Source organism: Poecile atricapillus, chromosome 3, assembly GCF_030490865.1.
Source record: "Poecile atricapillus isolate bPoeAtr1 chromosome 3, bPoeAtr1.hap1, whole genome shotgun sequence".
Lineage (NCBI taxonomy): Eukaryota > Metazoa > Chordata > Aves > Passeriformes > Paridae > Poecile > Poecile atricapillus.
Genome location: NC_081251.1, coordinates 113205864 through 113233344, shown reverse-complemented (window position 1 = coordinate 113233344; position 27481 = coordinate 113205864). Strand labels below are relative to the sequence as shown.

The 27481-nt window shown below is 37.9% G+C and overlaps 1 protein-coding gene across 5 annotated transcripts in view; it reads right to left on the bottom strand.

The window, feature by feature from the left end:
• USP34 (ubiquitin specific peptidase 34) overlaps positions 1-27481 on the bottom strand; it is a 109515-nt gene that overhangs the window by 65037 nt on the left and 16997 nt on the right. For all 5 annotated transcript variants that reach the window (XM_058836807.1, XM_058836808.1, XM_058836809.1 and 2 more), the window contains exons 2-8: positions 27145-27232; positions 23358-23778; positions 18311-18361; positions 17981-18130; positions 13713-13780; positions 6566-6758; positions 3643-3704 (exon numbers count right to left, since the gene is read on the bottom strand). In XM_058836807.1, the coding sequence (XP_058692790.1) occupies positions 3643-3704; positions 6566-6758; positions 13713-13780; positions 17981-18130; positions 18311-18361; positions 23358-23778; positions 27145-27232 (1033 nt within the window). The remainder of the gene's footprint in view (positions 1-3642; positions 3705-6565; positions 6759-13712; positions 13781-17980; positions 18131-18310; positions 18362-23357; positions 23779-27144; positions 27233-27481) is intronic.

The following is a 27481-nucleotide window of genomic DNA, read 5'->3' as shown; positions in this document are numbered from 1 at the left end:
CTCCATGAAAAGACTGGGTTAAAGTCCTGGAAACATTTTAATCTAAGGCTGTGGTGCAATACTTGGTACCCACATGATGACCCAAATCCAGGAACAAATCCCACAGCAAAGTAACCCCCCTGAAAGAAAACCTTATTTATTCAACCAATCAATTCCCCACAAAGCTACGAAAACACACCAGCTCAGAACTGGATGAAATACAACAGCAAGTCCTCAACGTCACTGAAAACCAGGATATAAAAGATCCAAGGAAAAAATGCAGCTCTGTAACTGGCAGCTTGCAAGGGAAGAACACTAACACCTCTTGACAACATCACTGAAATAGGATCTACAACACAACAACAGATGTGAAACCCTGATCTCAACTATTTAGGATCAGAAATGCAAAGAGGATACAGAAGGCACCTTCCCAACACATTCAAGCACATGTTTTTGCTTCTGAGCACAGATTTTCCTCTTTGATGCTCTGCAGGCTCTGAAACCACCACTCTGATATCATCAGGAATATTTGTTTAACTGCTGTGTGGGCCACAAGAAAGAAACTTTAGTGAGCTGAATGAAAAAATTTGCTTTTTTTTCCCCCAGAAAAATCTGAAAAGATCCCTGAAATTTGGTGGAGAAGAGGTGTTTTAAATAATGCTGCCAGAAAGTCAAGTCAGTAAACTCAGACAAAAATGAAGAAAGCAAGAGTTAACATAAGGCAAGAAACTGCAGTGAAGGGAAAAAACAACACAGAACTTGCAATAGACTATCTCAATAAATAAGGAAAGAGAGGGAAAGAAAGGAGAAATAATCCACTTTTGGTTCACAGGTGAAAGGAATTCTGGACACCTGAAATTGCTCTGTAGGAAGCTTTTTAGGTGAGGGCAATCAAGGTTTTTAAACGAGTCCAGGAAGTTGCTTCAGTGTTAACCTGGAACCTGAAACCCGAATACTTGGCTGCCTGCCAAGTGAAGAGCAAAACAAAAGCTCTCTTTACGCATGTTATTTCCAGAGGCTGACAGTGTCCTCACTAAAGAAAAGACCAACGTTTTTCCTCTTGTGGTCCAAGTCACACCAAAAAAGAGTATCTTTCACTTCCTGAAGAGCATCATCATTTTTCGCTAAGTGACATCAGTGAAACAGTTGCAGGAATCATTCAAAGACTGAGACTCTTCTGTTCAGGCTTGTTATTTTTAGCTTCAGTAGATTTCACACTCCTCAGTACCTCAGATTGCAAAGAATTTGATTCTATCTTTAGAGCCAGGAACAGCTAAATTAAAAGTCCATCTCTGAGGGGTATAGTGAAGTTGAGTGGCTGAGACATTGCCCACATCTGGACCACGCACGTCCTCGGTCACCACAAAGCCTCAACCCTTGGGAAGAAAGGGAAATGAAATCTCAAAAGCCACACAAATACCTACAGCTACAAAACAGATCCCTCTGTCTCAGCTTTCTGCTGCTTCCAAGTGCAATTGGTGAAATCCAGTGTTTTCATAGACAAAAGATGCTTTAGCTTGTCTTACCATGAAAAATTGCAGTGCTGAGGATAAAGGTGGGAAGCTACTGTTGCAAAATATTTGCTAAAAAAATCCTGGTATTAATTCTGAACAAGGGAGAGCCAGGACTAACTGAAAGCTGATTTTATTTTTTAAAGGTACCTCCCGCAAACCCACCTTATCAAGATACAGAAGGAGAAATCCCAAAGGTTGACAGTTCCAAACGCATCTGGAAAAGTCAAAACATGTAATGGGGATGACCAGACATAATGCAGAACATCTTCTTTTGGCAAATCTGCAGAGGCCACAAAGGTAAAAAATAAAACTTAAGACTTCCTTTCTCTGCTAAGGAAAGAACACAGGAATGAAAAGCTTTCCTTTTGCTGCTCATTCAGTCACTGCCAACTCCCTAAGTGCCTTTTCATCCAAAAATTCTCATGAGCAGAGTCTGTAATGAGAGGGAAGCTTTGTACTGAACAAACTGGAGAAGTGAGACATTTTCCCCATCCTTCTGCTCCAGCCTTTTCTGATTATTTGGCTGGAAGACATCAGTGATTCCACAAGATATGTGAAGATAAGCAGCAATGCTTGATACTGACTTGCAACCAACCTTTCAGGTAAAACAGCAGAACAACTGGAATTCTGATTTTTTTTAAAAAATCACATACTACAGAAGTGGAAAAGAAGGTTTTCTGTTCGTGCTGCATTCCTTTCAAATGACAGCCTGTTTACAGATGCCCCTGCCAAGAAAGTAATATCCCAAAGGAGAATCTGACAATTTCCTTCAGCTTTAAAATAACTCTGATGCTCTTGCAGAGTACATCTGCTCTTCTGCAGGGAAATTTAACCACTCTTCTCTTTTTCCACGTTCATAAGTTCTCTTTTTTATTTGACACAGAAAATCAAACAGCTTTGTATCAGGTTTAACTGGCATGATCACTTGTTAATGTTACTACGACCTAAAAACAACCCCAGTTTCAGATTTTCAGTGTGAGGGAAGGGGAAGAACTGGCTAAATCTGAGGTTTGTGAGTCCCAGTGTAAGAACACAACATGAACTGGGAGTACAGGGTAGGAAACACCCCAGCTGACCTCACATTCCCAACATGTTCCCCTCCTGCAGTATCTACTATTTATTTCTTATTCTCAAGGTATTTCCACATCTCCCCGGAAGCAAAAATGCCCTAAATTCTTTATGTTTAAAACAGCAACACATTCCCAGGAATTCCTCTTCAAATATCTAAGGTGTTTTTTACATGAAATCTCCAGAATTGTGGTCATGACTGAAGCCAGATTTCAAAAAGTGCTAAAATGAAATTTGTAATAAAAGTATCCAGACAAAAGCAAGACACTGCTGCTGTGAGAGTCTCCCCATTAATAAAGTACTGGAGAGTGTGTGTGTGTGGCCCCCAACACAAACAGAGTACATCACCCCCCCAGAGAAACTTAAAAAGTGCATTATGAGGAAAATTCTACAATTTCCACATTTTGCCTGTTATTTCACAAAAACTGTGATTTTGACCACCAAAACACACATTTTTAATTTAAATTCTTGACAGTTCTACCATTAAGTTTAGAGTTACTACAGAAGTGAATACATTTCCTGGAATACAATCCCACAGGTGAATGTTCTTGAAGATTTATGTGAGTTCTTTTAAATTTTTTCAAAACACCTGAGTTATACAAAGAAGGACTTTGAAGAAAAAAAAAAAAAACAACAATAGCATTGTCCCACAAACTGGGTGGAAAACTAACTGGGCTGGGAGCCAGTGATGGCAACACAAGTCTTGGTTAAACAAATAATCCAGAGAAATGAAAAGATGGTAAAAATTAAATGAATTGGATATGAATTAGCTAGTTCTTATTTATATAAAACCACAGAAATAATGGGCCATTATAGGTATTTATTTAAGGTATCTACATTTTTCTTGCTTACCTTCAAGCTTACCTTAATTCTATATTTTAACAGAGAAAAAAAATCCAGAAACATTTAGAAATATTTTATGGTTACCATTTCAAACCATTTATTAACCCTCTGATCAGAGTATTTCTAACAAATGTCTGATTATCACTGTTCCCCCACTGTGTATAATCCATAGCAACAACAGAGAAAAACTGCAATCATATAAAGAACTTCAAGTATTCAGAATAAGGTTCCTACTTACGTTTCTGTGTCTGAAACTAATGACTCATTATTACACACATCATTGAAGGTATGAAGTTGATTCTACAGTTAGAAAAAGGAAGGAAAAAAATTACAATTTTATCCAAATACTTGGTGAGGCAGTTTTCTTATATTTAAAAATAGTAATAGTGACATTAAACAAAGTTTTCTAGGACTTTATATGTTTGTAAGTAAGTTGTTTAGACAAAATTAGAGAATGAAAATCACACTTTTACCTGTAAAAGGAAATATATGAAAACCTGTATTTTTACAGGAAATGAAGCTTTCAAACATGTCTGAGGTCATAAATTTAAGACATTACAAAGGAAAAAAAAAAGCCTGTTCAAAGTTTTACATCTCTTTTTCCTCTTCTTCCCTCAGCATCAATGGCTCTGTATCCAATTCTTTACATGGACATAACATTTTTTAAAATATTTTAAATTACGTAATAGAACTTTTTTGGTGTCTTATTTAAAAAAAAAAATTAAAGGCACAGGAATGTGAATTTTTGGAGTCAAAATTAAGCTCCTTGTGTAGCTTTGTCAAAATATTCATTCTCTTGAAACAAGTGAAGTACATGCACTCAAATTCAGGTGAATTCACTAATCTTCTCAAGTCTTGACACACGGAGTTATTTGTGTCCCATCTCAACAATTTTCAGGGCAAAAAATGGTTTTGAAAAAACAAAATGGAAAACATGCACTGAAACTGGTGAGACATGAGAGCCTGACTACACAATTATTAATAGATTGGTTACTAATAGAGAATTTCTAATGAAACATATTTAGGAGTGAAAATTAGAGATGGGTCAGAGAACATGGTGGAAGCTCACTGATTTTTCTTAAGATTCACCTCCAAATGAAAATACTTTGAAAGGGCTCAAAGAAAGAGTGACAGTCTTGAGCTGTTCCTATCACCAGTTTTAAATCCAGGATCACCACTGATCAACACTTCCCATATCAATTACTTCCCCAAAGCAATTCTGACAAAAATTGTCTTTTCATATTGGGATTTGCAAACAATTTTTACAATAACTTCAACTAAACTCTTCGAACTCTTGCCACGGCAGCACAAGGCAAAGCACACGTGGGACAGTGTTGAAACACCTTGTTCTACCTCACCTGCTAACAGGTTTCTCACTTCAAGTTTTGTATCTTTGAATGCCAGAGGGAATTAAATCCTTTCTCATTTTTGACCATCTATGAAAGGCGCTAAGAAACCAAAGGCACCGGTGCCCAGACACTCAATTGATGTGACACAAAAGTGTCAGGGATGGAGGACACAGCAAAGAAAGCTGAATGCTAAAAAGCAACTCCCTGTGCTCATCTCCAGAACCAGGCACCATAGGAGAGGAAAATAAAATTCCATTTGTGAGGGAATAGGAGAGAGAGAGATGGTGTTTTGGAGTTGAACCACCTCAACAGGTGACTGTGAGATCAAACGGAAGAAAAACAACGTAACAGTAAAAATAAAACTTTGTATGATTTGAATGAGAAAGAAGAATAAATTGTCTTAGTGTCCCAGAGCAGTTTTAAGGACCAGTCACATAAAAAAGACAGACTCAGTAACTTTTTAGCATACAATAGCATACAATTAGCTTACAATATGCCATTTTTACAAGCTGAAAACTATTGGTTTTAGTCCAAAAATACTGCAGAATTTTTCTTCTGACAATACATGTCTGCTATTTAAAAACTCATTTTTACAGCAATATTTATCAATCACAACAGGTGAATACTTAACACAACTTCACACTCCCTTAAATGAGCTAGATGCCTGAAAAAATAAAGCAGCTGATGAATTCTTATCTTCAGACTTCATTTTGGCAAGGATACACAAAAAAACCACACACTGGTAGTTGAACAAGGAGAATTGTATAAAACCAAAGGAAAGTATTTATAGGAACTGAAATCTAATGTAATTGCAACTATGCAGAAGTGGAAATAGATTTTAAGGTCAATTAGACTGTGTAGATGTAGTTCACAGCCTGTTTTTAAAACCTAGTAAGTTACCTGTACATAAAAAAACCACTTACTTTGGTTAAAAGGCAGCAATAATCTGATTAAAAGTACTTACAGATCTCTTTAAACTACCATTTATTAAAGTGTAAGTACTTCTACCTAGAACTATGGTGAGAAGCAAAATCAAGCTTAAGTAAACTTGTACTCAGTGACACCACATCATCAGAAGAGAGAAGGCCAAATATGCTTAGAAAACACAAAAGCTGACAAGGCTCAGATGGATGAAAAACTTCACTTTTGCCCTCCTCTGGGACTATTTCTCAATGGTTGTAGGCAGCAATGATAATTCAAGAACGCCCAATGTATCTTGCCTGGTGCAATGTGGAGCATTTCCATGGGAAAGGGAAAGATGGGGATTTTTTTTTTTTTTAGTTTTAATTGTTTTCTATTTGATGCTGCATGTATTTACCACTTCAATTCAGCCTTCTGCTAATTAATGCAGAAATGCTCTCTCTTTTGAAACCGACTGTACTAACACACAGAAAACAAGGTTTGTGCAATACAAAAGCAGCAGCTAATTGCAGCAGGGTCAAGATGCTGCAAAGGTAAAAATGCAAACAGATTGAAAGCCTTTCTCAACAACAAATATTGCCGTGGCAAAGGGCTCCATTTCAACACAGCTGTCACAAAACACGGTTCTAAGGGTGCTGTTTAGCACGTGAATTGTTCAGGTAATGTGAGCCAGTTCCAGATGGTGCAGAACACAGCCACCACTTGGACTCAGCTCTCAGCAAACCCTACACTCACCATAACATCTGTAATTTCCCTAAGGCTGCATGTAAGAGGATCCTGCTGCTTTCACACATGAAAAAAAAGCCCCCCAAACAAGCCTGTGAATCATAAAGTGCAACTAGAAACGTTTTTTGGGAAATGTAATTGATACTTCTTTAAAAAAGTTCTTACTGTTATTTGGCTCAGGCCAGCCAATCTCATTGTCAGAGTTGGTGACATGAAGTATTTGAATGCAAGATCAAGACTTTCTTTATCAAAACACAAGGCTGTATCCAAGGGTTCTTTCACTGTGCTCCACATTAAATCTGCCATGTTCCGGGCCGCGCTCTGCCGCAATTCCTGGTCTGACAGTTTACATAAATACCTGGGAGAAATTACAAATGGAAGGAAAACAAAAAGGGTATGATTCAAACTAGAATATTCCTGGAGCCATCTTGATTATAGCAAAGATGTATTTCCAATTGCTGTAAGATCAGTCAGTCTTAAAATATCACTATTAGAAGTTGGCAACAATTAATGAAAAACACCAAGGAAAATCAGAAATATGTATAATATTTTTAAAAGTAAATAAATTGCTGAAGAATTTTGAACAGCTTAAGTCTCTTCTCTTGCAGTCATCTTATCCTGTACAATAAGTTGCAATACAAATAAACTCTGCAAATGGAAGGCATAAAAAATAATTACTTACAAAAACTAATAATGTACAGAACCTGGTGGAACCTCAGTCTTACCTAAGCAGGACCAATACACAGAAAGTCTGTAGTGAAATGCCTGTAAAGTTTACATACAAAACACCAACACAATTGAGAATTTCTTCTAACTGAATGTGAAAAATGTTTAGAAACAAGCTTTCCCGAGCTCATTTTGATGCCATTAAATATGGCACAGCGAAAGGTACATGCATGCAAAGTTAGTATAACTCATTTTTTCTGCTGAACTTCAGTGTTTTGAAGTTTCAGCTACATCCAAACTAGATTTAACTACACAGAAATGCATTAAAAATCCATTTGTTTGACAGCCTAAGCCTGGATCTGTCCTTGGAGACTGGCCAAATAGATGCATGAATCTTTTAAAAAACACACGAGATATTAAACTACACTTAACCAGATTTATGCACCATTCCTTTGCATTTACATCATATAAACATCAGTACATTTTTTTTTTCAAAAGCAAAACTACAGACCCTGATTCTTATTTAGATAATGGTTCTTTTTCACAGCTCTGTGTAGAGGCCTTAAAATAAACACACTTAAGTGATACTTAACACTGTCAAACAGAAAAGAGACTTCAGTGCAAATAATCCCAGAGACTGGAGATGTATGACAGGAATCACAGATCAGTAACAGGAGGACAAAAGAAGGACCATTCCAGGCCAAGGCAATCAGATCCTTCCCTGTTCTTTGTTTTGAGATTTGTCTTCTCGTGTGGAGCACTGGAAATCAAATCCTGGCAAGAAAATGCTGCTTCTGTGCTATGAGCTCTGAACAGAAGTAAAGTAGGGATGGAAAGGGAACATTAATTTAAAAAGTTCATCAGCAAAGCGGACCCAGTGACCTGCCTTTAACCTGTAGACAGGTGAGAGCTCTGAGGGGAAAATGTCCTGGTCTGTGTTACCAAACAATCATTGGTGATTAGCAAATGAGGTGATTTGTCACCAGCAAACAGTGATGGCAGTGCTCATGTTGCAGCCATGTATGCCCTCCCTACTGCCAAAGCGACATCCAGCATCTCTGTCCAGCTGTGCCTACAGCAAGTTAAATATTGAGGACTTATTTTATGGGAGAGGCAGTGAATGAAAGAACAGAGGCCATAATTAAGCTCCCACACCCAATCGCAAAAATTTTGGAGTTGTCGTCCCTGGAAGTGTTCAAAAAAAGGACAGAAGTGGCACCTGGGGACATGGCTTAGTGGTGAGCACAGCAGTGCTGGGTTAAAGGCTGCACTCCATCTCAGGGGTGTTTTCCAACCTTAATGATTCTATGACTCTCAGCAATATCAGATCAATTTTCGTCTCTCCATTTTTATATGCAAACTCTCACCAGGCCTGGCTCCCAGAGCTTTTCCATGTCCAGAATTCACATCAAGTCAGCATTTCTAAAAGTGAAGCATCTCTAAAAATTTCAGACATGTCCAAACACATCACATGAACTCTCTTATTTTACAAAGGACAGATGAGTGTCTGCATGCTCTGAGCAGGGGGATGGGCACACCTAAACACACAAAGGAAGGGATGCTTTGATGGCTTCATTCAAGTTCTGTAACAGGACCTGGACCTGAAATCTTCCTCACACTACAAAGTCTGGTGAAGTAACTACATTAATATAGTTTATAAAAGAGAAGATTTTTTATTTCAATACAACGTTATCAGTCTAAACCTACTTTATTTATGCAATTCACATTACATCCACATTTTGAACCTGAATCAGACTTGTGTCGTATTTTCTGGATTACAATATTGAGAGTGTGCTTTTAAAAAAACTGCACTTTAAAATAAGTGAAACTGTGGTGTAGGTGCATTTTCATAGCTACAGAACTACTTGAACAACAATATCTTCTGTTTTGCCAATGCCCTAAAGAAAACTACAGAGAACAGAGCACTTGTTACCACACAGTTTTTAACACAACAGGGTTTTCTAACCTAAAAAGAAGCAGAAGATGGCAAACTCCTCTTCAGAAGTGTAACTGCAGCCAACACTAGAAAATTTATTGGCACTTCTACACTGGTCATAAATCAAACATGATCATATCTTTACGACAACGATTAAAAACCACAGAAACTTGCAGAGTAGGCCACACCTCCTTTTTTACTGTGGAAAGATAGAATGGCCTAGACCTGCCTGCATCAGCAACATTTTATGTTTTTAGAGGTAAAACATTACTATTAAGAAAAAAGAGATCTTTACCCAGCACTGGCAATTAACTCACATCTTCCCCTACACTGAGTACCTGTGAATTTGCTGCACTGTCTCACATAAGAACAGTGCAGCAAGGGAAAGGTCTATTTAACCCAAAAAAGCCACTCTAAAAGCAGATTAAAGATTTATCCCATGTATAAAAAAATGGATGAACCTATCTACTACCATGAATTCATTTATCTCTTTCTATTTATACTTTGGCTTTCTCATTAACCTATGCCAGTCAGTTTGACAATTATGCTTGAGTGAAAAACAAACTCCTTTCCCTTCTCCACCTGCAACCTGACAATTGGATGGCACGTTCTCCATACCTCTTTTTAAAAACCTGTGAATTACCATCTCCTACTTGTTATCTTCATATCATTCATACATGATATGAATTGCCCTGTCAAAAATCAAACCCCTCCTAGACTCTGTCTCCTCCTTTCAATGTAAATTTTTTATTGCCACCTTCTTTGTCACCCTTCCTACCACTGAGGTAGTTCTGTTATTATCTGCAGGATGGAAGGAGCGAAGTGTATAGACAGTATAGAAATGTGAATGTATGACTGACTCATATAATGGCTTAATAATAGCTTCCATTCTGTCCTTCATTATTTTTTTAATTCCTACATTTTTATCTTTTTGAGTCTGATGAGCATTAAGTCTTCAAGGAAGAGATGAATGATATGCCAGGACCTGTGTAATCTATTTAATCTGGAGTTTTTGCCTAAATGAGACTTTCAGAATAAAAGATAACTTTTTTATACATCTGCAGAAAGGATACTCCTCATATTATAGGACATGTCCTGCCAGCCTGGCATTCTTAAAATAATCAATTAATAGATGGTATCTACATTTAGTTTTTTTTAAATATCAGTTTTAACCTATTTATTTCACTTTGCTGTAATTGGGGATGGACAAAGTTCAGTTTTAAACACACACTCCCATGCTGATGTAATGCTTACAATCACAACTTATGCCTCAGAATTTCAGCTACTTAGATGTGAAACCATCTTTTTTCCCTTTAATCTGACTCCTTTGGACCACAGCTGCAAAAGGGCATCCAGCAGAATGCGTCAGTTCTCCTGAAGTGTCTGGTTATTGTCTTCTGACTTAACTATTCTTTTTACTTTAAATTCTCCGATTTTTTGGAAGAGGCAAATATTTTTTGTGATTAAAACCTTCAAGGCTTATTACAAGAGGTTTTCATGACATGTAGTAGTAGTGAGTGGTCTTGGGTATTCCAATAAACTCCATCACAAGATGAATATTTTTAACAGGGGAGAAATTTTTATTCTTTCAGCTGCATTCTCTATGAGAAGCATCATGGATCAGGAATTGTTTGGAGCTTCCACTTCCTCTGCCTATATCAGTGCCACAACCACCCAGGAGCCACTGCCACTTGGAATTTCTTCTCAATGTGCTCCAGCACAGATTGCCCTGTTTCTGCCTAACTGGGGCACAGACAGCAATCCTTCACAAAAAAATGTCACCAGATCCATCTTCAAGCAGGAGACAGGGAGAAGGGGATGGGAGCAGAAAAGGGGTGGACCAGCTCCTGGTCAGTGCTACTGCTGCACTTTCTACAGGACAGAACTCTCCATGGCACTTTCAGTGGACAGTCTGACCACTGAAAAAAACCTGTCCTGAAAACACCACTGCTGAGAGCTCCTGCAGTCCTGAGACATTCAGGATCTGGAACCTTCCAGAGCATCTCTCATCTCTGGTCTTGAGGCCGAAGATAGATGGAACCACTGTCTTTGGTCATAAAGAGACTTCATCAACTCACCCTCATTTACAACTGCAGTAAGTCAGGACTTAATTTGAGTCACTTTTGGAAGTCTCACTTAATGAGAACTTTGCAATTTTAAATACAGAATTCTAAGGTATTAGGATCAGTATGAGCTTCCTTCTGAGGAGGTCAAAATCACTTCACTTCCTTCCTGAAAGATGCAAATTTTATTTCATGTAATTTTTAATTTAATCCTTTATTTCTTTCCTAAACTGCTTAGAAACACAGGCACTTCAGAGGCAAGATGTGAATGCCATTGGCCAGGCAGAAAATAACATTTATTCATCTTTTTGTAGCAGCAGCAATAATGACAGGATTGTGTCCACGATCTCTGAAGATTCCAGCAGTGGTCTCCTCTCTCCACATACACACTTTGCTGTTTTCCTTCATCCACTCCTTGTAGAAATAGCCATGACATAAAGGGTAACCTCAGCTGATAAAAAGCACTGCTTTTAGATGCCAGTCAGGTGATCTCTCTTGCTGGTCAGCCCTACAAAATGCACTTCCTGCAAGGAATCTACAGGAGCAGCAACTGGAACTAAATCATAGCCCAGGAGCTTGTTCTAGACCAAAACCCTTTCCAAACCCTTGCAGTTTGCAGGGCAGCAGAAGTTCTGCAGGATTTCTTTAGAAGGTGCTGTGCTGCTGTGCCCACGATTGTGTCCCCTTTTTTTTTTTGTCTTTTTCCTGAAGTAAAAGCAGATGGGAGACCCAGAGCCCTAAGCTGCTAAGCCAAGAGCTCCAAGTTTGACAACCACGTGGGGTGAGCTGCATCCATCAAGAAAGTCATCTTTCCCTGAAGGCATCTGTGTTCACTTCTGTCCCACAGAAAGGTACAGTGCTAGAGGTTATTTTTGCTATATGGCCTCCAAATTTCAGTCCCACTCCATAAGCGAATCTTCACTAAAAAAGCTCTGGATTTCGTAACATTGAGGAACCTCAGATCCCATCAGGATTCAGCTGTGAAAAATAAAAACTGGGAGAACTTCACCTTCCTGCTCTGAGTTTTCCACTGACGTATCCTGTGTCAGTGTTACCCTTCTGATGGATGTGAGCCTAATGTAAATTCTACAAACAGACATAAAGGGCATTATTTATGGCAAGAAGACAAAGCCCATTGCAAAGCAAATATTCTAATGGACAAAGAGGAAGACACAAGAAACTCCCCCCAAAAAATCTTCTATACATTCCAGTGAGCCCAGCTGCACCTATAGTTATAAAACAGAAATGTTTTAAGCATTACAGGATGACAAGCAAGGATTAGCAGCAAAAACTACAGGATGTGTTGTTCTGTCTCTCTCAAGCAGTTCCTTATTATCAGCCTAACTCTAATTGCTGATCCCTCAATGCTCTTTTTCATTTCCATACATTGAAAGAAGACAGGGAAGGCTCATGACCAAATTCCCAGGTACACCAACAACCATTAATGGAATATGTACAGAGACAAGCACTTGAAAATCCTCTGCCTGCCCTCTCTTGACTGCCTCATGATTAATAATTACCTTTGGAAGAATTCAAAGATAGCACATCAGCATTAAAGGAGTGCACATGGCTGGACTGTGACTCAAGAGTGATGTGTTTTAATAAAAGATCAAAATACTCTTCTCTCTGCTGATATCATTTTAGTAGAAACCACAGTACAGCAAAAGAGATCGACAGCCAAGTCAGTACTTAAATTTTTACAGTCAATATAAAACCAGACCATTTTAAAATACGAAACAATTCCCAGTCTCATTGTTCTGGGAACCTGTTTGCTGCCAATGTAATTATTTTTGTTGAGTGTTATTTTACACTGGTATAGTTAAGACAGAATAATGTGTAAAGGCCCATTTTTTGCTATGACCAGTATAAGCACATTTCTAGTATTACAGTTCAAGGAAACACAGAGCCTTGGAGGAGCTGTGGGTCTATGCAAAAGCAGTGGCTTGCACCAGGAAAATTTAATGTTGGGCCACTGGAAGGGGAATTAGCTGTGACCACACCCCTCCACCTCCAGGCAGACACACACACACAGATCATTTCATCAGCAGCTCACTGAAATGTTTCTATTGTCCTGAGAAAGCCAATAAAAACAAACTGCTTGTATAATTAAATACCCTTACAAGTACTTCAATTTGAAAGTGTTATTTTCATGATAGACAGCTTGATAGAAAGAAAATCTTTGGGACTGGATATATTTAGCTACATAAAAGTGCGAGTAGACTTTTGATCACACTTCAGTTCCTGCCAGCTGGAAATAAAGAACATCAGAATGTGAAGCTGTGTTCAAACTCAGGGTCTGAAATCTCAGTGACTGCAGATTGCTCTTCTACTTACAGCATCTCACTGCAAACTTGATGTAGAGTTTCCTGAAGATACCCCAGTGAGGGAGACTGGAGTACAACTGGACCTGACCCAGCATGTCAGAATGGGGCTGGATGTCACACTCAATGTTCTTAATAAGACTGATCTGACTGATACTGAAATCAGATGCAAGGAGCTGCCCAAACTTACTCTAAACATTACCTTCACCCTCATTGTTGAAATGACAGTCAGAGCAACAACCTGTACAATTAAAAGTATCAGCTGCAATTAGAAATAGGTGCTGTCAAAACGTTCCACAAGAAAAATTCTTAAAATAAAAATTTACCTGATAACATAAGTCCTAAAGGGTATAATGTGCTGCATGACAGCAGGGATGTGTAGCCATATTCTGATCTATAATGCAAAAACATAAATAGGTAAAGATTTCATTAATGACATTTAAAGAGAATGGTAAAAAACTGAAATACTGTTGGTACATTTGCACATGCAACCCCACTTTAAAAAAAAAAAAGGGCTTTCTTGGTGGTTTTTGTTCAACTTTTCAATATTCTGATTGATAACAAACTGTTACCTGAGGAATGCTTTTTTGATTTATAAAGAGGATTTGCATCTTTCCTGCTAGTGAGATGAAAAATACAGACTTTGTATAAATAGTATCATACTGCCCAGGTGTCTCATTTTTGTATTTTCTGTAATTTCTTTAGTACGAAAAACTGCTACTCAGCCTTGTGGTTTTGGTTTTTTTTTTCCTTTTTTCTTTAAAAGTTTATATGAAAATTATTCCATTCTTTCAGATCCTTGCAAGCCACTCCTAAATCAAGTAACATTGTTTGATTTGCGTTGTTTTGCTTCTCAGGGCTTACATATCCTATAAAATAAAGATGTTTTACAAGTTGTGATTAAGCACAGTTTTTAACTACCAGATTTGCATTTCTCATATTTCCCATTCTTCCTTTACCACCTTTGCAAAGCTGAATGCAGGAAGAAATAATATGCAGAAGAAAAAAAAAAAACCCCAAACCCTGAAACAGCTACTTAGCACCGCTGGGAGGTAAAGCACCAACCAAACAACTTCCAGAGGCAAAGTCAGAAGTGTCATCTGCATTTCAAAAAGGAATTCAGAGCCTGTTAAACCTGTTACTCCTTGCCAGGTAAGGGATGGAGCAGAGATGAAGCAGCAGCTGCTGCTGCTCCTGCCCACGTAAATTCAATCATGTGCATGCACAGCCCTTGTGAAAAGCAACCCCATCGTTCACTCAGGGCCCTCTGCATCCCCACCTCTGCTCTTAAAAGAATTTCAGCTTTGCAGCTGATGCAAGAAATTCTGCCTAAGGATTCAATTTCATATGCAGAAATGTATATACTCCTTTTTGATATGAGAGAAAAATACTAGGCTGCAGTCAAACTTCTCACCAGCTTCTTTTCAACATTTCCAGCATTTGCCAAGGAACTTTTTGAGTCAGTTCTGACAAAAATATTTGCAGGCTTACTTTTTACAAGGCAACAAGCACTGCACAGTAACAATATAACCTACTTTGAAAGACAAACCAGCCAAATCTTCCCATTGCAAAAAAAGACGACACTTGGAATAAACTTCTGATCCAACTGGCAGCCTCAAGAAGGAAAAAATGCTAACATCCCAAAGATACAAAGTGTCACTAGAAGATGCTTGTTCTAGAAACAGGAATTAAATAACATTTTGACAAAAAATTGCAGGGATGACAAAGATTATTGTGATTACAATTTGATTTTTAACACCATGTACTCTGTTTCAAATACAGTATGAAACACCAAAGAAAACATATTTCTTCGTGAAATAAAATTATGAAATGTTTTTATCATTTTGTTTTTATAGCTTTCACTGTTCACAGTAATCTTCACTCTGTATTAATTCAAACTCCTAAGTTGCAACCATGCACCTGAAAACTTGCATTTCACACAACCTTCAACCTCGGGATTCAATTAAAGCATCATTTCACATGTTACAAATGAAATTGTGATTTTGAATGTGGACTCACATTTGCATACTAAATTGTTTAACTGACATAACATATATAAAATTACATCAACTAGCATCTGTAAAATGACAAAAAATAAAATTCCATCACTTTTTGCTTCCACCCACTATTAAGGCAAAGTATTCACTACATCTGTTCTGTTCTCAAGTTTCAGAGAGTTGTCTATTATTGTTTCCTTACCACAGGTAATTAATTTCTAGAAGGTAGTGGCTAAAGAACTCCATCATCTTACAGACTTGAAAAAAAAACTCCAGCATGGATATTTCAAGGCATCTTTACAAGAATGGCTACTTAACTGCCATTCTCAAGAGTTACTACAGCTGTGAAAATGGACTTAAAGGTTACTACACACTGCACTGGGAACAAGTTAACAACTGACACTGCAGACTTATTATTGGAATAAATATCTCTACATCACATAAAATCACATGTGTTGGGATAAAACCAAGGCAGATTAGCAGAGTTCTTGCTGAGACCAATATTTTGCTCAGTTTTGTGAATGATTCTTTTTGTTTTAGTGGAGTTTGGCTCACAATAGGAAACTTTTCTTGAATTATTTATATTTACCTAAGTTCTATGAATTAATTATAGAGTGAAATGATTTAAAAACAAACAGGGAAAGAGAAACATTACCTCAAAATCCTAAACTCATGCATCATTATAGAGGTGGAGAAGTATCTTTTTTTTTAATATTGGAAGGTAAAATGTATTTTGTCCAAAAAATTAGCTGCCTTACTTGGCTATAATAAATACACTGCATTTGAAAGGCAGCAGCAGCAGTGCTTCCAAGTACACTGAGTGACATCAAAATGCAGTAAGTGGATGAATAAAGCACATTACATATAGAACATTTTCTTATACTTTCTGTAGTGAACTGATGCATAAAAATAAAATTTAAATATTTTTTTCCGACAGTTTTCCTCAACTCACACAAATTTGTCAGCAAAGCCAGACTGAGCTCAAAAGAAAGATGCTTATTGAATGGGAGAAGCTGCAATGCTGGAAGAGGCTGAAAAACATCACTTTTGGTCATGGTTTGGGTCAAATTTCATTTTATCTGCCAGGCTTAGCCATAGAACTCACCTAAAACTGCTGCAAGAGCCAGCTTAATGAGTTACCTACTAGAACCAAAGAGAAATGTAGAGTTGCTAAGTAAATATCTGAAAGGACAAACTGCTGAGAAGTATTTTGGAATAGGGCACATCACTAAGAATAAATAAAATAATCAATTTATGTGGAGAAAAATGAAGACTTCCAAAAAGGGCAAAGAAGAAAGGCAGTTGCACTGATACAGGATACCCAGGAAATGGGATTTGTAGTCAGAATGCTGGTTTAAAAACACACTGGTGAGCTGCCACTCATTGTTCAAACAGTTTTACCCTCTCTCAACAAAAATAAAACAGAAATGCAAAAGTGTTTGGTTCCATGACCAAAATTTCTTTCTGAACCAGAGTAAGCTCCAAGAACACACATTCTCAGCAGATGGTTTGATGAGGACTGCACTGACAGTAGCCGGAGGTGAAGAACTCATCAGCTCACACAAAAAGGGCCAGCAGAGAACATATCTCACAAATTGAGAACATATCTCACAAATTGAGAACAGATCTCACAACCAAACATGGAGAGGTGCTGCACCAGCCCTCCTGGGCAGGTTGAAAAGGAAGGAGCAGATCATGGCCTCGGCCACTTGTCCTCTGACCTGCAAGTCAGGAATTACCACACTAAAGGATCAGGAGAGTGGGATACAGACCCCCAACACCAGCTTGATTTCAATCACTGGTTCCTTCAGAACATATTCCTGGCTGGGCAGTATCAGCAACAAGGAAAGAAAGAAGATGTGTGGGAGGAAGGAGCTGATTTTAAGTATTTCAAATTGCAATCAGTGTCAAAATCACGTCAAATTCACTTTGTACAAGGTGTAACAAGTTTCTGGTTTTCTTTTTGCCCATCCACAAGACAGGTCACAACTTCTATCCTGACATTACATTAAGTCTTCATATGCCCTTCCTCAGGGACGGGGTTTTATTATCACCAATCTCCTTCAAATCTCCATTAAAATCAGTTCGTAATTCTGCCAGTCAAAAATCCCTGTGATTTCAAAATGCAGAAATGATGGAGGATATGCGTTCTACAACTGTGAAAAAAGATGATTACCTCTATGCTGCAAATGTTTATAATGGTGTAAAATCACAGGAAATTGAAGAAAAGGAATCCACAGGCTTTTCCTTTGTGCCCCATAGGGAATAGCTAAGAAGTGAAAATACTCTGAAGAAACTAAAACCACTTCCATGGCACAATTTCAGGGACAGAAATGGCCTCTGACAACATTTTCTGAAGTATCTTTGGGGGCTCTTACAATCCTCCTGTCTAGGTACAACTTGAAAAACCAACTTGTGTGCTGCCAAGAGATGCAAAGGGTTTCGATAACGAAATGCTCTGTGCATGAGCAAACCTCATTCCCAACACGGGAAATTTACAGCCTTTTTATCCCTCCCTGGTCCCACAGAGTACTCAGAGACTTCAGATTCCTTTTATTTTTTGTGTTCAAGTGGAAGAGTTGAAAGGGAATACTTACATTAGACACCACTGTGATAAATGCATGTGCTATAAGGAACGGCAGCGTCTCGGGGGTTCCGTACTCAAAACAATCCTTCATGAGGGAAAGGCCATTTTTTCCACAAAACAGACAAACATAACGAAGCAAGTGCAATGGTACTTCTACATCCTAAAAAGATTCAAAAAACAGGAGAAGACTCAATACTAGATCATTCAGACATACAGAAAATTCAAAAGCTATGTAAGCATAACACAAATCCATATAGTTATGGTTATATAAAATAACCATGTAACATGGTTATTTGAAGTTTCTAGGAAATGTGCATCTACTTAGAAGTGGACAACTTACATTCATATCACAGAACGCCCCTAATATATTGCTTTCTTGAGCAGAAATATCCTGTTTAAAGAAAAAAATTAAAATTAACTCAAGCAATAAAAACACATTTATTGAACAAAAAAACAACTGCTGTTTCCCAGGTATCACAGTCAACAATAAAAAACCCAAATTCAGAGGAAGACAGAAGCTCAAGCTTTGCTCCATTTTTCCACTGCTCCATACTTTTTACCTCTGTTAATATAAATAAATACACAAATATACTTAAGAGAACATTTCAGCAGTGTCTCTCCAAGGCTGGATTAATAGATTATTCTTCAATCCCACCCCTGTTCAGATCACCAGTTTTTTCAATAGGAATATGGCACAGGGCATAGTTAGTCACACCAGCCTGAGAAATACAGAATAGAACCAATCCACGGACTTTGAAATGCAATTTCTAAAAAATATTAGACATATATACAAACATGTGAATTTACATGAACTGCAGGACATCCTATGATCCTACAGTTAATGATTTAAAGGGTTAAAAATGTCAAAATATTCAGTCATGGAAATCTTAAAAGTCTTTCATTTCAACTATATTTTTACATGTAAGAAAACACATTGTACAAAATAAACATCAAACTTTTACAGGAGTGAGTTAAGTGAAGGGGAAGGAATTATATCATCCTATCACTCTGTTAGCTACTTGCTGCAACAAGAAATCTTTTCTAGAAGCACTAAACTTAAAACGGTTTAGAAAAATAGCTTTTCTTTTTAATGTCTACAACATCCACTTGTTGGGCTGTACAGAGTGGGAAGTTTCTTTATGAGGGCTGTAACATATTGCAGGTTTCATGAACATTGCTGGGGGCAAAAGGGCACTGAAGGTATAAAAAGTGGCTGTAAAACCCAACATTGCCATGGATACTTGTAGGTAAAGCCACACAATTCCTCTTCTTCTCATCCCTCCATGCCAAACACCCAGTATTGATACTCACAAAATCAAATGCAAGTTTAACATAAAGTTAAGTTTTTAAATGAAATTTCCCGAATATATTTTGAATAGCTGTGTAGGAGTAAGCTTAGAACTGTACCAGAGGATGCTGGAGGCAAGCAATTTTGGATGGATTAAGTGTGATACAAACATTTTGAATTATTCAATATGCTCATATTATAGCTAAGCATTTATTTTCTTTTTTTCTTCTGCTGAACTCTAAGTCATGCCTGAACTCGTGATACTCTACCAGTTATTTTTAAAACAGCTTTGAAGGCAGTAGGTGGTATGTTTTTAAGCAGCAAGAAAAGGTGTTCAGTGCTCTGCTCATGAAAACTGCAGAAATGGTGTGAGAAATTTCATTAGTTTTCTTGAAAAAAACAGAGATTTGTTGTCAAGTGAACTGCAGTTCTTAGAATGCGGAAATCCCAAACTCACAGAGGGCTGGTGCACGAGTCCTGCAAAGCTTGGAAAAGGCTGCAGTTGAGAGACTGGGTCTGGAAATGTGATTTCTGTTCTTGCAGTTGAGAAACAGAACAGTCTGAGAGCTCCGTCAACTCAAACTTATGAGGAAGTAAGAGACTTCCTCATGGGAATCTCGTATGGCATTAAAACCCATCATGACTTCAGGAGCAGCTAGAGCAGCTTTCCAGGACTTTTAAGAAAGCAGGGATAGTGCTGTCCCAAAGCCACACAGCCAAAAGAAAAGGGGAATGGTTTCAAACTGCCAGAGGGCAGGGCTAGATTTGGGACTAAGAAGAAATTCTTCCCTGTGAGGACGGTGAGGCCCAGGCCCAGGTTGCTCAGAGAAGCTGTGGCTGCTCCATCCCTGGCAGTGCCCAGGCTGGATGGGGCTTGGAGCAACCTGGGATAGTGGAAGGTGTCCCCACGGCAGGGGTTTGGAATGAGATGAGCTTTAAGGCTTCTTCCAAGCATTCCATAATAAAATGTACTGGCTGAGGTCTGACCTGGACACAAGCTTGGCAGAAAGCACACATATCTTCCAAGATATTCCCATATTTACTTGAAAAGGAGAAGCAGAGAGCACAAGACCCCAAACAGTCAGGGACTGCAGCTACAGACACCTCAACAACTGATTTGGTTTCCTCTTTCATTTCATCCTCTGTCAAGATCTGTTAAATGGTCAGGTAACTCCCTTCTGATTCATTGTTCACTCTGAGACAGTGCAGAGCTCTACATTGTTGCTTCTATCTATACAGGATTTTAAGAGCCTCCTTTCATAGATTCTTTTTTCCCCTCCTCGGAAGTGCCCATTCCAGGTATTTCACTTGCTGCACCAAGTATGAAAAGGATAGGGTATCAACCACCTTGTATGCAAGGGATAAAAATATCCCATAAAGAAAAAAAAAGATTAATTTCCAAGTATGAACATTTTTCAAAAAAAAACAACAATCATATCTTTAAAAATACTTTGAGTTAATTTTGTTTAGGATGAAAAATACCTACAAATACCCCTCTGAGCAGCAAAAACATTGATAGATTTTAAGAGAGGTATGTACAGGGCTCTTCTGGATACCAATTCGGTTGTTGTGGTTTTCACTCTCACTTTAGAGACATTGTAAGGGACAGAAATAATCCTTAGCCCGTATAATTTAAGGACAGATCTGTATGATCCTACAGGCAGAGACACCTTTCTGACTACCAACAAATCTTGCTATGCCGTTCATTTTCATGCAACTTCATGAACTCTTGAACAAGGGAAAACCTCCTGCTACCACATGAATGTTTTCCTCCTCCACCACAGTCCAGTGTGAAATGGTTTTGGCAAGAAGCTGAGAAGAGGATTAGACTTCAAGACTTGTCTGCTGCCATTAAGAACAAAGCCCTTGGAGGTGTCTGCAGAGCAAAGGAGGAGGGAAATATTGACCGCTAATGGTTACACTGGGAAAGCCTTACACTGGAAATTCTTAAATGGCAGCCTAAGAGGTCATTGCAGCCACAGCAAACCCTCAATGGATGTGATGACTCCATGAAACTGAAAGTTCACCTCAAGAATCTAAAACAAGGAATTTCTCAAGTCAGTCAAAGCAGAGACTGAAGCCTGCTCTGGATCAGCAAACTTCCTGGGCAAAGGAAATGTTTAGTGGGAGAGGGAGAGCTACACCAGCTTCTCCCAACAAATTTTTGGCAGATTCAGGCTGTTCTGGGATCTGTTTAACTTACAAGTATAGCTAATGCACTTAAAGCAGAGATTTTTTATTTTAGGATCTCTTGAGGACTGAAACCAAGCCTGATTTAAAGCAAGAAGTGCTCTTATTTCTGGGAATAATAACTTGTCTCAGTTCAGCTAAGATGTGTTCTAGACTGCAATCCAAAATTAAATTCTAAACCTCAGTGAGTCACTCATGGGAGCAGAAAGTTTTGACATGAAAACAGTAAAACAACAGAATCCTAGCGCTTCCCAGCTACAGAAAATACCAGTTTGTAAGAAATATTACGGATGCTGGGACCTTTTATGCAAAGTAAAAAATCCCTCCAAAAAATGTACACAAATATGGCAGGCTGGGACACCTCCATAATCCAGACCTGAAAACACACGAAGTCTAGCAGAAAGGAAAAAAAATTCCCTTACCTGCCTGTACCTCAGGAAAGTTGTTTCCTTTCTCAGCTTCCCCTTAAGTTATGTTTTTAGGATAGCTAATGAATGTATTTGATAATTCAAGTGATGTATAAGAGATGATACATATATTATATATACATTAGTATGTCTGGAGCGATGGGCATCATCACAGCACAGCAACCTACAACAGATCTGGGTCTAAATCACTCCAAGGCTGCACACCAAGGGAAAAAGAAATCCCATCAGGCACCTGGAGATTTTCTTTTGATCGTTTGGAAGTGTAATTCAAAGAGAAGAAAAAAAATACATGAAACAGTAATTTAAAAGAAGCAAGTGTGATAGTCCATAGAAAAGCTGTTCCAGAATTGTTCATTCCACATTCCTCTGAAGACAGTCTTAGTACATATCCCACAGGAGTGCATAAATCAATTCACTTTATATCTATACAGGTATACTTGAAACTACCTCTGTTAACTTATGCCCATATGGTTTGGAGAAGAAAAAGAACCAAAATCCAGCCCACCTAAAAAACCTGCTGTGTAGGCGGTTTTAACTCCTTTCCTTTAATTTATTTAATTTCCTTTAATTTAATTAATTTCCTTTAATTTCTTGTCAGGTAGGGCAGCATTCTTCCAGTAAGAACTGATCAGATGTTGCGACCACCCTAACTTATATAATTATACCTGGCTCAGCATCTTCTCAATTTGGACTTAAGTTTATAAAGCAAATTTCAACATTAAGAGCTCCAGTGAGCACCCACAATTCTTCAAAAATAAAATAAAAAGAAGTTAGCTGCACCTTAATTCTCCACTTTGACTTTCTCAGAAGTTTGTTGGATAGAAGCTTTTCCTACACAGTGAAATGTACATCTAATTTGCATACAAATATTGTAAAATAACTCTTTAGTTATTATTAGACTAACACAAGTTGATCAAAAGCCAACCATTCCAAAAACGTATTGCTTCCACTAGGAAATGCTAACAACATCATATTTATTTCAGAAACTGAATTAAACACGGCAGGATTTTGGAATTAATTTTTTTTTTAAAGGGAAATAGGGAAAATATGAATGGCAGCCACAACAAATATCAGAGAGAAAAATCAGCACCCTGGAACAAAGCAACCTGTGTAGAGCTCAGTTATTCCAGTTGATTAACCAGCTGTTCTAACAAGCTGTGTCTTGCACAAAGTTTAGTTTATGAAGCTTTGCTTCTACAACCACAGATTGCAATGAAATAGTCCCCTTTTTGCCTACCTGTTATTTCAACAGCACAATAGTTCAGTGTACAGTTCCAGCCAACATATTATCAATATCATCAATTATCAATACATTACCTATAACAATTAAGCATAAAGAAAGTGGAAGAGTATGTGCCACTTATAAAGTTTCTCTGAAAAGCTCTACTGAAGCTAACAGCAACTAACACCAATCTGCTCATTAATAAGAACAATTAACCTTCCACCAAATAATTCAAGATAGACACAAAGAGAAGATATACCTCTATTGTGGGGTGAGTATTATGCTTATAAGCTGTGTACAGAGGAAACTGAATCTGAAAAATTTTTGCCACACACAGCAGCAGCTTCTCCTTCTCATCAGTACTCCATAAGTTAAAAGCATCTGTGTTCTTTGCGGGCTCCTCCTCGCTCAGGATACAAGTTCTTGCGGAATCAAACTTTTTCTCTAGAGGTTTTTGTCGCTCTCCATTTTCTTCTTCGTGAGACTCTCTTTCTACATTCAGGGGCTCATCAGCATGATTACTCTGCTCTGGCCATGTTGAATCTATATTAATAGTGCAATGTTTACAGAGCTGGTCCCGCAGAGCTTGGACTTGGGCAATCACTAAGTTAATAAGCGCACAAACTACTTGGTTAAAGATCTCCAGATGTTTATACTCCTTGAAACAGCACAAACATTGTCTGTAAGAAAACAGGAAAAAAAAAAACAAAATAAAAATTCCTACGGTTAAAATCAGGTGGGTACTTAACCAAGAGAACTCTACACATTAAAACAATTTAAACAACAAGTTATTGACAAGCATCATAAAATAAAGGAAATCCAAATGAAACAGACTCTACCCAGCAGCAAGTGGGAGTCACCCTCCTTAAGCCTTGAGAACACCCCATTATTTCCAAATGCTTAGCAAAACTATGAAGTCCCTATTATCATTTATGAAGCCCCTGTTATTATTTAGCAGCTGCTACAGCAAGAAAAAAAAAACACAGAAAAAAAGTCTTGTGGGCAAGGTCACTGTGTTACTGAAGAAGTCACATTTTTCAGTATGTTTCTGACTCCATTCCTTCATCTGGTTTTCTCTATTGCTCTTCACTGCAATAAATCACCGTGACATTCTTGTCAGCTGTGTAAGAACTCGTTATTGTTATTTTCAAATCAACAGGGCTGCAAAGTAATTTTATTTCTAATGAACTATTTAAGTTCACTTCCTTTATCTGCATTTGGATGGTGATCCCATGCACACTGATATCCTTTATCCATCTAGGAAAAAGCAGCTCAAGTATCTCCAGTACTTTCTTCACTTGGCAGGCTCAGAGATTATTCCCCTGCTTATCTACTGACACACTGTAAACTGTAAAGAACAAGAGGGGGAAACTACACCATCCCTTTGACAATATCATTAAAAAAATCAATTAAATCATTAAGTTCAAAAGCTCTAATGTAACTCTAGTTGTGGGCAAGGATAACTGTGGATGCCAAACAGATGCTGGGTGCATAAACCCCTGAGGTAGGTACCCTGAACCTACTGTCTGGGAATAGTCACTTTTCCATACAATCAAGCACCTCCCTCGTTCTGACAAAAAAAGGTGAAGGATATTCCTGTAAAAGGATTTAAATCCTGGAGAACACAGAACAGAAAGCCATCATTGCACTGTCCTCACTTGCTGAAAAATAAAATTAAGGCTGCATGCTAGTGACAGGCTCTGGGAGAGGGACTCTGCTCTTTCTGACTCAAACTCTACTACACAAACTAAATGCTGCATAAACTGGGAGCTGTCTTGCAGCAGAGATGTTCTCCATCTCCTGTTAGACAGAGAAAAATGGACTCCAGCCCACAACCAGAGTTCTCAGGTATTAAAAAAATATAGAACTCATGTGTACCACTTCAAAAGAAATCAGTAGATAATAGATAGGGCAAAAAATCATCAGTAAGTAGCAATTATTTTTTTCTGCCAACACAGCATTTAATTTAGAGACTGGGATTAATAAATTATAATTTTTAGGGGGGAAAAAAATCAAGAGAACCCAGAGCTATGACAGGTAGAGGGTGCTGCCTCTCTTGATGGAACACAAACATGCCCTTGAGCTACAGCTCTTAAAGCACATACTTTCTGAATACAGATATTTATTTTTTTCAGTGGGTTAGACAAAAAGGTAACATTCAGGATTCCCTAATTCCAGCAAAGATACAGTGACTGAAGCATCTAAACCCCTTTGTTCCACTTGTGCAGGAAGAAAAAATCCCTTTAATATTGTGTAAATGGAGTGTGCCTTTACCCACGTGAAAAACATTCTTGTCATTTACTTGTAAATGTACTTTCATGTTAACAAATGACAACAAGGGATTGCAGGCAAAACCCAGCGTATCCTCAAGCATTTATCCTGGGGGAAAATTATGTTCAAAAGGTCCATCACTTATGCCTACAAATTACTGTCCCACTTGAGAGCAATAAATCATCCTCAATAACAATGAAAAGTCTGGTGAAGGCTCCTCACATATTGAAGAATTCTTTTCCAAGACAGAGGTATGTGCAAAACCTCTAAGTCTTCCTCTGTTGGAACGTGAGGCTCACAGGAAGAAGAGCTCCACCAAAAATTGAGGAGATCAATAAAAAGTGAGCATCCCACTTCTTTGAACACAATAATTTCCAGAAGAAAACTAAAACAGAATCGCTACGTGGAGATGGAAGAAAAAGGTGCTCTTCAGGGTGAGCCACCAAGTGATCTTCTGAAGGAAAGCAGTTCTAAACTACAGGCAACAAAGTAAAAAGTAGTTGTTAAGGAAGGCCTCAAACCCACAACAAGCAGAACTCCCAAAAGCTGATTTGGCAGAGTAGGGCCAGGACATGAAATTAAATTGTCAAGTAAAACTCCTTCCTGTGGCCTCTTTGTTAGATTCTCCTTTAAACAGCTTAAGGACTGTTCTCCAGGCTCTTCCAATATAAAACCACTATGTGTGAAAGGAAACCAGAAGAAAATAAAGAGTTAAATACTATACAATCTTTTTTTTTTTCTTCAGGTTGGATTTGTCAAGCTGTAGAACAGAACAAAACTCTGAACAGATGATGACCTGGAAAACTGGGTTGCAATTGTTCTCTGACAAACTTGGCATCTAGGACCTGTCAAGAAATGTCAGGAGCCTGGTTTCTGTGCCTGCTGTTTATTTTGATTTAAAAATTCCTTCTCTGTGTCTAAAAGCACATGGCAAAAGAAAATGAACTTGGCCTATAATTTTTGGGCAAAATGAGGAAGAGTAAGTTTCTTTTCACAGATATCCAAAAGGTGACATTCTATTTTTTTTTCTTTTGGAGTCTTCTAAATACTCGACTAATGTTTTCCAATTTTCCTCTACGCTTTTCCCAATATTACTTATGATTCAGTGGATTTAGTTTGGTCTTAAAACTACTGCTGAACACTAAATCCCAAATATCTTCACAGTAGATTCTTTCCAAAAAAGTAATATCCATACATTTCCCTATGCTGGAAAAAAATAAGTAGCTGTGAAGTAATGTATCATTATATCATAATGTAATTATAACATAACTTTAAAGAAAGAAGCTCAAAACAACAGTAATTAAAATACTAGATTAAAAAGAATAATGTAGTTGATTCAAGACAAAAACGTGCAAAGCATTTGATCAGTTTAGTAGCTATGGGCTCCAATCCCCCATCAGCTTGACTCAGAGTATTAGAACATGCAGAAAAATTTAACATGATGGTTCCATTCAGTCACCTTTACTTAAATTCTTCTTACCCTACCCTGCCTTTGCAAGATGGGTCACAAAATTTCATGTTAAAGCACAAGACACATTGCTTGTACACAATTATTACAACATCCAGAATGCCAATTACATTCAAAATATGCTTTGCCCAAAATGCACTGGGTAATGAGTTTATTTTTATTTTCTAAGTAGTAAAACAGTCTTTATTCTCCAGGTATCACTTAGCTACACATTAATAATTTGCTAATTCTAATCACTCTATTTTAAAAAGGGAAAACTGTTGTTCACATCCAGCATCCTGAGCATTCAAACTCTATCCAAAATTACCTTTGCGTCCATGAATTGATGTAAGCAAATATCTTGAGGGCATGTTCCTTTCTGAGCTGCAAAGCATCACCACCTTCAATGTCTGATACTAAAGAAAACAAAACCAAACACATTAGGAGAAAAAAAAACCCAACGTGCAGCTGTTCTGTCTTAATTAGAAATTACCTTTGACAGCACAAAAAAATACTTTACTGAAGCAAAAACATGTAGATTTGGTTAACCAAAGTTTAGATGCAAGTGACTTGAAAACTCGAAGTGCACAATGTTCTTGAATATCGCTGCAAAGTTCATGATTGAGAACAGACCCTTCTTGTAATCCTATTTTTATGAAATATTC